Here is an 11,217-nt window from a genome sequence, read left to right as displayed (position 1 = left end):
TGCTGGCTGTCTCGAATCACCTCCCTGTCCTCCATGTGCCTTAGCATAGCTTCCAGGAGGATCTGTTCCATGATCTTCCCAGGCACAGAGGTGAGACTGACTGGCCTTTAGTTCCCCGGGTCTTCCTTTTTTCCCTTTTTAAAAATGGGGGTTATGTTTCCCCTTTTCCAGTCAGTGGGGACTTCACTGGACTGCTACAACTTCTCAAATACGATGGATAGTGGCTTAGCAATTTCATCCGCCAGTTCCATCAGGACCTGCAGATGGATCTCATCGGGTCCCATGGACTTGTGCACCTTCAGGTGCCTTAGGTGGTCTCAAACCTGATGTTCTCCCACAGTGGGTGGCTCTTCATTTTCCCAGTCCCCACCTTTGCCTTCTGCAGCTTGGGCGATGAGGCTTGAGCACTTGCTGGTGAAGACCGTGGCAAGTCTTCTTGTTTGCTTGTTTGGCAGGTGGTAAAAATAAAGGTCTGAAATGGGAGAGGGTATACTTGAAGTGGTAGTTTCCTCTGAGTCTTTGTAGAGGCAGCAGACAGTCTTACCTAGTGTTGTTTTGAGAGAGAGACTTGACAATAATTTTCAGCATAGGTTTGAAGAGAAAATCAAATGTTATTGCACAGACCTTCACAGTTGCTTGTACATGGAAAAAACAATGGAGGGACTGGGATACTCTTCAGTTCCCGCTCCCTGGCTTGATCCTATCTTGTATTGCCTTTGGTGTAGGAAACACCATTGCCAAAAAAGCTTTTGTAAAAGTTACAATACCTTTGTGTTCTGATATCAACTAACAGCAGACAGGTTTAACCTCAAGGGAATTGCTTAACTACCTCAAATTGGTAAGGCAAGTTAAATCAGTCCACATTGTATTTATTTTTCAACCATAGGAGAGTAGGTCTAGGTAGCTAAGTTAACTGTGATTAGCTTGGGATCGACTGTGGAAATGCTGAAGATCACAGGGTGTATCTAGTAATACTCCATATGTACCTTTCTGATGATATGTCTGATGAGACGTCCTTTGTGAGTCTTTTAATTTTTATTATTGGCTAGTGTGTAAAGGAATGGATTTACTTTTGTTTGCAGGTTTTGTGCAGTAAGAATGACTGCAATTAAAGAACCTGTTGGAAAACATGAGCGTGGGGCGCAAGACTAGGAAGGAGACTGAAAATATCTCATTATGTGAGAACTGAGAGTCACATGCAGGACTGCGTGAGTCAGCAACGTGCCTTTACGGTGATGAAGCACTAACCACACGCTGGGTTGCACTAGCAAGAGCATAGCCAGCAGATCAAGGGAAATGATTACTCCCCTTTACCTGGCTGCCATGAAGCCACATCTGTCCAAAAGTGGGTTCATTTTTGAGTTCTGTGGAAGAAGATAGTGACAAACCAGAGCAGAGGCAGCAGAGTCTGGTAGAAGGCATTTAAGATATATATGAAGGTGCTGAGGCAACAGGGCTTGTTCAGCCTGCAGAAAGGAAGGGTAAGGAGAATTTGAATGCTATCTTGCATCTGAAGGAGAAGGAAGAGCAAGCCAGAGTCTTCTCTGAGATTCACTGCAAAAGGCTAAGACTGCAACAGTGACAAGTTGCAGCTAGAAAAATTTCAATTTGGCATAAAAAAATGTTTTTTCTTTATGGGGAGAAGCATTAAACATTGCCCAGGGAATGATTTGTGATTTCCTAGGGAGGCTGTGAAGTCTCCATGCTTGGAGATTTTCAGAACTGAGCTGCTCAAGGTCCTGAGCAATGTTGTCTAAGCTGGAAGTTAGCCTTGCTTTGTGGAGGACATTGAACTAGGTGACCTCCAGAGGTTCTTTCCAAGTTAAATTATTCTGTGATTGTATGACCTGAATGAGCTGAACCAACATTAAGCTGCTCTACATCCTCATTTTGGAGGAGGGCTGGAGCTGCAGAGCATGGTTCCTCACCTCAGCATTTCCTGGCCTCACCTTCAGTTTCTGCAAGGCAGTTACAGGAATTGGGAGAGAAGGAGTGCCTCGGAGTTAAATCCGCTCCCCCACTCCCGCCATGCTATTGTTAATGTATAACAGTGGTCATTTATTTTCTCTTTGGTTTTTTTAATTTAAAAAAAATGAAAGTATGCATGTAGGCTGAAATATGCTAAGAAGCATATTGGATTAAAACAGACTTAATTGCGATAAATAGAGAGAAGTCCGCCCATTCTGTCTTGTGCTTTAACTGCTCACTGAATGGTTTTTAACACCTATCTCTACAACAAGTTTTTGATCGATGAGCAAAATGAGTAAAATGTAACCAGAACATATTGTACCTTTGTGAAAACTCTTAAGCTAATCCTGTGTTGTCCATTTTCGTAATCACTGTTAATCATTGCCATAATAAACGTTCTCTTTTCCCATTTCTTCCACTAGCCTTCTTCCAACTGTATGAAAAAATGTACACTTTTTTAATACTGGTCTTTTGTGATGGTCTAACTTTTTACTGCCAGTACAAATAATTAGAGCAGTGTTTCTTTCTGTTGCTAGAAGTTTTAAGTACTGTCAGTGAAATAATTATGTTGTAATTTGGGGATCATTAAAGAATTAATATTCTTTAACATCATGAAGTTTGTAATATTTTTTACAACTTCATTGTAATAGACCATTTGAACTACAGCAAAGCAATTTTAGTCCATGAAAAGAAAGTTTTTTGGCAGTGGAACAAGTGATGAAAGAAATTGGAAAATAATTACCAACCTCTTAGCAAGAACTCAGAGGAATTAGAGGAGCTCTGCATCTCTAAAACCATTACGAAGTTCAGATTATTCACCATGTAGGGGTTAAATCAACTGTTTCCTCTTTAAAAATGCTTTTGGATATACTGTTTCTGTCATTATTGAATGTGACAGTCAACCACTAGCAGTGCTGTAAAACCAGAAGGTCACAGCACTTAGCGAACAGTTAGAGCCTGACAAGACTTATGCCCTGTGCCCATTGGACTCAGAGGGAGTGATGGCTTGGGCTTTGGTGACTGATTTTGTAAGTCTGAGTAGGATATGTGTCTTTTGAACACTTAGGTCTGATTCTAATCTCATTCAAAGTCGGTGGTGGTTATTTTCATAGTAGTAATCAAAGTGAGTACTTTACCCATGGTAGTCTTCACCTATTGAATTAAATCTTCATTTCTGAAAGTGTTGATTGGCATTTAAACCAGGTGAGATTTATCTGTCTCCCCATCATTGGTATTCTGTATGAGTAATGTGTACATATATGCGATATCAAACTGCACGAGTGCAGATATGACTCCTCTAAACTTGGGAGTTCAGTGTTTTCCTAATTACTTGCAGCCTATTGAGATTAAAGCGACAAGATCTCTTTTGTGTTAAACAAGAAGCTCACATTCTTTAGTGATGAGCTACTCTCCTCTTTCCCTCTTGGTGATCACGGGCAACATTCTTGCAAACAGACGTCCCAGTCCCCCCCCCAAGAAAGCCTTTGTAACTTGCGGTTGACCTCATTGTGCAGTGACAGCGCTGCTGCTGCTAAGCAGGGGCAGTCCCTGGTATAGCAGTTGCTTGGGCTTTGCACAGTCTGCAACCTGGAGCAGGACGTAGGTAAGCGGCAATGCAGGGCATTGAGGGACACTCTCCAATTTCACTTGTGGGTGAGATGTCCCATGGAGATTTCAGTATGACTTGGGGACCATGGGCCAAGTTCTTCACCCCTTTCAATATCACACTCCACCTGAAGCCAGTGAACGGGGTGTCATGTTACTGAAAAAAAGTTCTTGGCATTGCTATATGTTTGGAAATGCAGACAGTCTTCTGAGGTACAGCAGTGTTTCAGTAATATATTATCTGTGGCAATTGTTATTTCTGTGTCCATTCCTGAAGTACTTGCTGAATATTCTGTCTTAACCTGGATGTGTCTACATGAAGTCTTGAAGATCAGAGCCCATACTGAAATCTTCTCAGTGTCATGACGGAGAAGAGAGGAACAAATGTTGAGATTTTTCTTTATTCGACCAACAGATAACCTCAGTAGCCGCCATTGTTGTGATCACACTGTGCTTAGTGGTGGTGGTTTTCTGCATGTGCACTCCTCTTGAGAAAAAATATGCAAAAATCACAAAGCAGAATCACATCTACTGCTGCGCGTTACCCAGTTCTCTGTGTAGAATTAGAAAGTTTTAAAAGGTATTTTCTGGCTCCTGGAGTCAAGACCACTCAGTAAGGTTGAGGTAGGCTTTTTTCATGTCATGTATCATTACCCAGTAATGCCCATCCATCTTCAGTTTGCACCAGTGGAGACGTAATCAAGCGTGTAGAAGGAAGAATAGATTCTTACTTAAGCCATCCAAGGATGGCTCAACTTTAAAACAGGGGTGTTTTAGTGCTGCTCTTAGCTGAAACAAGGTTGTTAGCATGACACAGAACTGTAGCAGTCATGTTTTATGTGTGTGCTTTCACGTTCAGACTAATAGTAGTGGCAATCAAAATGGTTTGCCTCAGCCAGCAACTCTGTTCAGTGCCATATCTTAACCAGCCAGCAACTCTGTTCAGTGCCATATCTGTTAAAAATGTGTTAAAAATTAATGGATCTTCTTGATGAAGATAAAAGATTAGGGAAGCACTTTGACAAACTGGTAGGCTTGAAGAAAGGGGGACATTTTGGTTTTCCTTGACACAGGGAATTTAATCGTTGACTAGAAAGATGTCTTTCTGAAGTTCTGTGCCTCAGGATAAAACTGCTGTTGAATGAGGAGGTTCTTACACTGGACTGGATGGATTCAGCTGCCGAGATCCAGACGTAACAGATAGGGATTGATTCGCACGTGGACCCTGATAATAAGAGAATTGGTTTTTGTTTTGTTTGTCAATATGTGGGAAGACTGGGCTGGGGGATGGAGATCCTGCTGTAGAACAGCTTGCTGAATCACATCAGAGACTTGAGTGTTGTTACTACAGTAGGCAAGTAGGGCTGTGTGACCAAAAGGGTCTAAATCCCTGAGCAGAAAGATGCAGGAAATAGTTGCAGGCAGGCGAGAAGAGGATGAGGAAATGAGAGAGACAGCTAGGGAGGAAAAGCCTGCCATCCTTGTGTCAGGAACTGGAAGTGGGTACTTTGTTATAAATTGCTGTGCCAGCTATGGGATGGAGGTCATTTATGGCATCCTGGTGACAATAGATGTGGCCTGTGTTATACAGAGGTCTCTTTGCATCAAGGTATACTGCATTGTGCATTGCTTCAAAATCTTCTCATGTGCTTCCACTCTTCAACTTCCACTCTTTAATTTGATTTCTTTGCTATCCTACTTTGTTCTGGTTTTAACATATTGTAGCTTTTACTAATGCTTTGGTGGTGAGTTGTTACTGGGGGGTTTTGTTTGTTTGAAAGCCAAGCAGGCCATATAATCTTACCTGTTTGTTTACTGTCTATTTTTGTGGGGCTTTATTATTTGGAATTTAATGTAAAATTATTCGTATTTCTCCTTGATGTTGGTGTTTTCCTAACTGTAGTTCTGTCATGAGCATATTCTAATCCATTCAGTGACACGTATGTAGTTCCTATAATTGCCATTTTTAGATGGAACGATCTCTTGGATTAAATCTGAAACCTAGAGCTAATGTTATAGAAAATAAGGTCAAAGAAATCAAGTAACATTACTTCCAAAGTCGCAATAGAGTCTTTGGATCATCTTCCATCATTAATATCGATGCTTGACAGCACTTACAACTTTAATCATGATTTGTAACCCTCTGAATTTTATTGCTTCTGCTGTCAGAAATCAATTTCAGTACTTAATGGCATCTTGTAACCTCAGTCAAGGAGAATGTTGGTTTGATTTTTATTTTAGTTTTACTCAAAGCTTCACTGCTAAGCTACACCCTTACAAAATTATTTCTGTGATGTTTTTTAACAAAGTTGTTTTCAGTTCTCTGATTTAAAGAAAATACTTTTGTGTATACACATAATACAGAAGTATTTCTCTCTGTTGATCGTTTTTATTGACCTCTAGCTTCATGTATGCTTCAAAAAGTTGTAGATTCTGACCCTAAAAAACAGTGGAGTGTATGTTTAATCTTAGTCATGCTTGTAGACCTGGGACTTCTCATATAATTAACATCCACCACAAGTGTCTGCAGGATCAGACCATAAACTATAGTTTAATCTTCCTTTTGCTTACTGAGGTTGAAGAAGAGAACGGAGCACACTTATAATTCCAAATTAAACATTTAGATTAGTCTTTATTGATTCCTTTTAATCAAAAGAAGTGTGTTTGGGCTTGATTCTGTCTTTGGTCACTAAATAATTTCAGTCGTTGAAATTATTGACCTTGTTGGGAGTTTCCCTTTAATGGCATAATTGCAGCATGGAATCTAGAGTTGCACATTTCTTAAGGGAAGTAACAAAATTGTATTTTTCACCAAAAAAACCCCAAAACAAACGAAAACCCAAGTAGCTCATAGGAACCAAACTGAAACAGAGTACGAAAAATTGTACTGTGTCTAATCTTCTCTCAAAATTTGCAACTTTTAAGAGAGTTAAACATGCAAAGGGCCTATCCCTTGATCTCCTTTATAAATGACTAAACATTGGAAAAGGTTCTGCTTTAAGCATAATAGTGTCTACTTTTCTGTACACTTATTAGTAGATTTTGTATGCTTTGAAAAAGAGACAATTGTTATTCTCCCGCTTAACACATAGGAAATTGAAGGGTGGTAAAATAAAGTGTCACCCAGTGGGCCAGTAGATCTGTGCTGCCCATTTTTACCTGTGTATAGACTTCTTATTGGAAATGTCATGATCTGTTTGGCAGCATGGAAGAGGAATAATGAGATTATGTTGTCAGAAGCAATAACAGGAGTGATTTCTTGCACCACATGATTTAAACTTTGGTCTAATTCCCCAAGAAACTGTCCCTGGAAAGTTTTTCTTCATAGAAGTCAGGAAACTGATTTGCTATGAAAGTTATAAAACCCAAACTCTGCAGGACAGGCATAGCAAACCACCTTTCTAAAAGCAAAGAAGGACAAAATTTTTGTCACTTTTCAAATCATCTTTATCCTATACAAATATTGAGCTCTATCCTACTATTTCTAATGTATTTCATGTGTTTTTTTCCAATTACAAAGGAATAGCTCTCTGTGTTTGATTTATGTACTGATGACTTTCATCTAACTTTCCTTGCTATATTTCATTTAGAGAGCCTGCTGCCTGCACATGAAAATGTTTATGTAGTGGATGACATGGTTCTGGAGCTATCAGAGGTGGAAGAAACAGCATCAGAAAGCAGCTGTTTTGCATCTGAGGACACCATGGAAGACTCGGGTGTTGTGAGCTCCCCATCTGACGTTGTATCTTTGGATTCACAAAATGACGGTATGAAGTTGAGAGACATCAAGCTGGTCAATGGCTATGTGGACTCAGCTGAGGCAGATGCAATGTATGGCGCAGAGACATGCCCTGTAAAGAACACCTATTGCGATAGCGTGGGATCTGACAGTGCTCCACAGAGGTAAAAGTTTATTTGCAACCAGCTCTTGGAAAATATCTTGCCTGTCCTCTTTGTAGGGAATCATTTAAGAAAACCAACTTCTTCTTTCTTCTGCTCTTTCATAAACCAGTACCAATGCCAAGTGACTCCTCCCAGTGAAAAGCTCACTGCCAAATCCCCTCCAGTGACATACTTGTAGCAACAGGCAAAGGTCACTTTTCTGTTTGAACTTGTAGTTACATTTCTTGCAAAAGACCGCTGCCCTCCAGAGTTGATTTCTCCAAGAAGTCTGAAATAATTTTGTTACAGTTTGGTTTATTTTGTAGTTCTCACAGCATATGAAGTGCTTAAAATGTTACTATATATTGATCTAGAAAAATGACATGCAGGTCATAAAATGGAAAATTCATAAAATGGAAAAATCCAAGCCACTGAAAGCCAGGTGGAAAAGGATTGTATTCAGTGAAATTTGGGGTTTGGTTTGTGGGTGTGTGCATGCATATATATGTTCACCTAATGCTAACCTCCACTGGCATTATACCTTGGGGGGGTTTTTTCAGCATATTTCCTTTTTTTTTTTTTTTACATAAACAAACATTTTCCTGCAGTTTTTGCAAGAAAATACGAGAACCTCAAATTTAAGTAGAAACTGCCTTCAAGCACAAGTGACTCTGACACTGTTTGTTTGCCAAAACTCACATAGTTGGTGGCGGGGCTGCAAAGGGAACCCAAAATTTATAGGACTTTGCAAATACAAACTGGCCAAATAGGAAGCTGTGCCTCCAGCAAGGAGGGTGGCCTGGTAATACTGACAGGGATCCGCTCTGTGTGATGCTGCAGAGTCATGGGACAGGGGCCAGAAATTCCTCTGAATTCTCAGTTGACACAGAGTCTGTGCTTTCTGGTCTCTCTCCATTCAGCTGCTAATCTGTAGTCCCTTCATAAGAGCATGTATCATGACCTAGTTATTTCCTTCCACACATTTCTGAGGGAGAACTTCACCTTGGATCATGCAGTGGGCGATAAATTAGGGATAAATTAGACCAAAGTCAGTATTTAACCTATTGGAATGATCTCAGGGCTTTTCTTTATCTATCAGTATCAATGGGGACAAGATCAAGCCTCACTTAGATACTTGCTCAACAATACATTTTTCTCATGATTTGTCCTTTTACAGTTTCTTAGGTCCTGATGCAGTCTCTATTTGGAGGATCAGATAGACTGGTATAGTAACTGCAATTAACATTCCAAACCTGATCCAAAAAAGCAGTATTCATTTCAGTAGACTTAGATTGGGCCTTGTAAGATAACTAAGCAATCCAACTTTCCTCGAAATGCAGCATCTAAACTGGTTAGGAAAACACATGTGCACATTGAGTTGTGGGGGGGGAGGGGAGAAGTTACCATAATGTTGAGCAAAGACATCAAAGCAAAGCCCTGTCAGAACAATCCTAATCAGCAAAAAATATTTTGGACTTTTTCTGGTTTTCTAGTCAAATAAAAGATTGACCACTGGTCATTGAGTGACACACTCCCTCTTGGAAGTCAGTGTTCTCTTGAACACTTCTCTTGAAGTGTTCTCTTTCACTTCAACCAAAGGTACATACTCTGTACGTTGCACTGAGATTTACCTTTGCCACACAAACGCACAAAATTTTTAATAGTTGGAAAGAGTGCACATAGAAGAGACAATGGGACATTCCATAAGCTGGCCAGCAGGACTGCTGCTCAGGGGTCTTGCTGAGCCAAAGGAGTGGAAGCTGGAAGGATAGTGTGGTGTACTGCCCATCACAATCAGGGGAGTGATTACTCCCCCTGCTCAGCCGCTGTGAGGCCAGTGCTGTAGTACCGTGTCCAGTCTTGGGCCCCCAATTCAAAAGAGAGATTGGCGAACTGGAGAGAGTCCAGAGGAGAGCCACTGAGGGGGCTGGGGCACTGGAGCACACGAGGTACGAGGGGGAGAGGAGGCAACTGGGTTGTTCACCTTGCAAAAGCGATGTGGGTAAGGAGGGACCTGACTGCAGTCTTTCCCTAAACAAAGGAGGACTATGAGGCTTTTTAGGGATACACAGTGAAAAGACAAGAGGCAACCGTCACCAGCTGCTGTAAAGAAAATAAAAATTGAATATAAGGAGGAAATTCCTGAAAATGGGAGCAGTTAAGCAGTGGAAAAGGTTGCCTAGAGAGGTCAAGGAATATCCATGCCTGGAGGGTCTCAGAACTCAGACAGGCAAAGCCTTGGGCAGCCTGGTCTGGCTTTGAAATTAGCCCTGCTTGGAGCAGGAGGTTAGGCTAGGCTTCCAACTTAATCTTTTTTGTGATTTTATCATGCTAAATATTCTGTATTTATCTAATATGTCCATAATTTTAAAAGAGTGGTTTTAGACTGAAATAGGAGACAGTTATTGTTGTTTGGGGAGTGCGGTTATTTTTCATAAATTCTGTTTATTTTTTAGGCTCTGGGACAGCAAAATTGCTTCAGATCAACTTTAGGGTATAGCAGAAACTTAACATTTGTGATTTATTTTAATCTTATGTCAGCAACCACTTAGATTGCCACAGCAGCGATGCTGATAGTAATATCTTTTACACTTTTATGCTCTGAATGTGCCAGTAATATTTGAAGGTAAATCCAATTCCACTCCTAGCCTATGTTTGTAAAAAAACCAACTTTGAAAATTGTGCTTGTCTAAATCCTTTTGAGGTCAACTTGCTAAGTTTTCAAAAGCCACTTCCTAAGTGTAGCGGGAAGGAAAAAAATAAGGAGGTTTTTTTAAACCTATTTGTATGAAATTCTTGTTTTGGTGGGATATAAATCAATTCTGAGTACAATTCTGAGTACAGCCAAATTTGGAGAACATCAGTTTCAACTTCCACTGTCAGAGCAGCTGCCACCCCACTAATAAAATCTGTTGGGAGCTCTGAGATTGTATATAGTTCTTGTGATGAACGGGCTACTTTCAGGACCAAACCAGCCTCCTAAATTCCCAGACAACTCAAAGTGCAGTTCATGTGAATAATTGATACCAAGCTATACAGAGTTTTAAATATGTTTCATAAGCTGCAAAACTTAAAGGAAATTTTTACATGGAGTTTATTAATTCCTTTCTATCTTCTTCTAGTCGTGTACCAAGATCTAGCTCAATTCTAAAAGGAAGATAAGAACAAAGAAATTGGGAGAACACGTCGCTACTGTAAAGTAGCAGTGGTTGGCAGCAGTGAATCGGAGTCCTCCTTGAGTCTGAGCTCCACTGAAGCCAGAAATTTTATTTAGTGACTAATTTGGCCGAGGCTTGGGAAAAAGGGTTAATAAGAATAATGGAAATATTTAGCTTGCCATTTTAAATTGTAAAGCTGACTAAAGCTTGGGCTTTTCACCCAGTGAGATAACTAATTCCTAGGAATTTATAATGCTGTATACTAAAATTATTTTGTACTCTGTGGGCTGTGAAAAGTACCTTTAAAGTGGAAGCAAATTATATTTGGAGTGTGAAGGGCTATAAAGGAAGTTAAAGTGGTATTTTTCACATGTGAAGAACAAGTTCACTGTGAAGAACTGCAGTGAAGAGCAGAATCAAGTCCACAGTTCTTACCTAGGTTTGGTGCAGAGGCTTAGCCTGTGCTCCAAGAGATCAAGAGTATTTTGCCATGTTGCTTACTCTGGTTAATTGTATGTTTAGTTTTAAATTCATTTTTCTTAGAGTTTCTGGAATTGTTTACTGGGTGGCCTGGGTGGTCTCTGTGTAGCTGAAATGCCTGATA

At 40.3% G+C, this 11,217-nt stretch overlaps 1 protein-coding gene across 1 annotated transcript in view; it reads left to right on the top strand.

The window, feature by feature from the left end:
* The window catches only part of COBL (cordon-bleu WH2 repeat protein), a 162,681-nt gene that overhangs the window by 130,166 nt on the left and 21,298 nt on the right, over positions 1-11,217 (top strand). The window contains exon 11 of the mRNA XM_009282903.2: positions 7,164-7,476. Coding sequence (XP_009281178.1) covers positions 7,164-7,476 — 313 coding nt within the window. The remainder of the gene's footprint in view (positions 1-7,163; positions 7,477-11,217) is intronic.

The sequence above is a fragment of the Aptenodytes forsteri genome, unplaced genomic scaffold, assembly GCF_000699145.1.
Source record: "Aptenodytes forsteri isolate BGI_AS27 unplaced genomic scaffold, ASM69914v1 Scaffold150, whole genome shotgun sequence".
Classification (NCBI taxonomy): Eukaryota; Metazoa; Chordata; class Aves; order Sphenisciformes; family Spheniscidae; genus Aptenodytes; species Aptenodytes forsteri.
The sequence above is the reverse complement of the archived record's forward strand: the minus strand, read 5'-3'. Positions and strand labels throughout refer to the sequence as shown.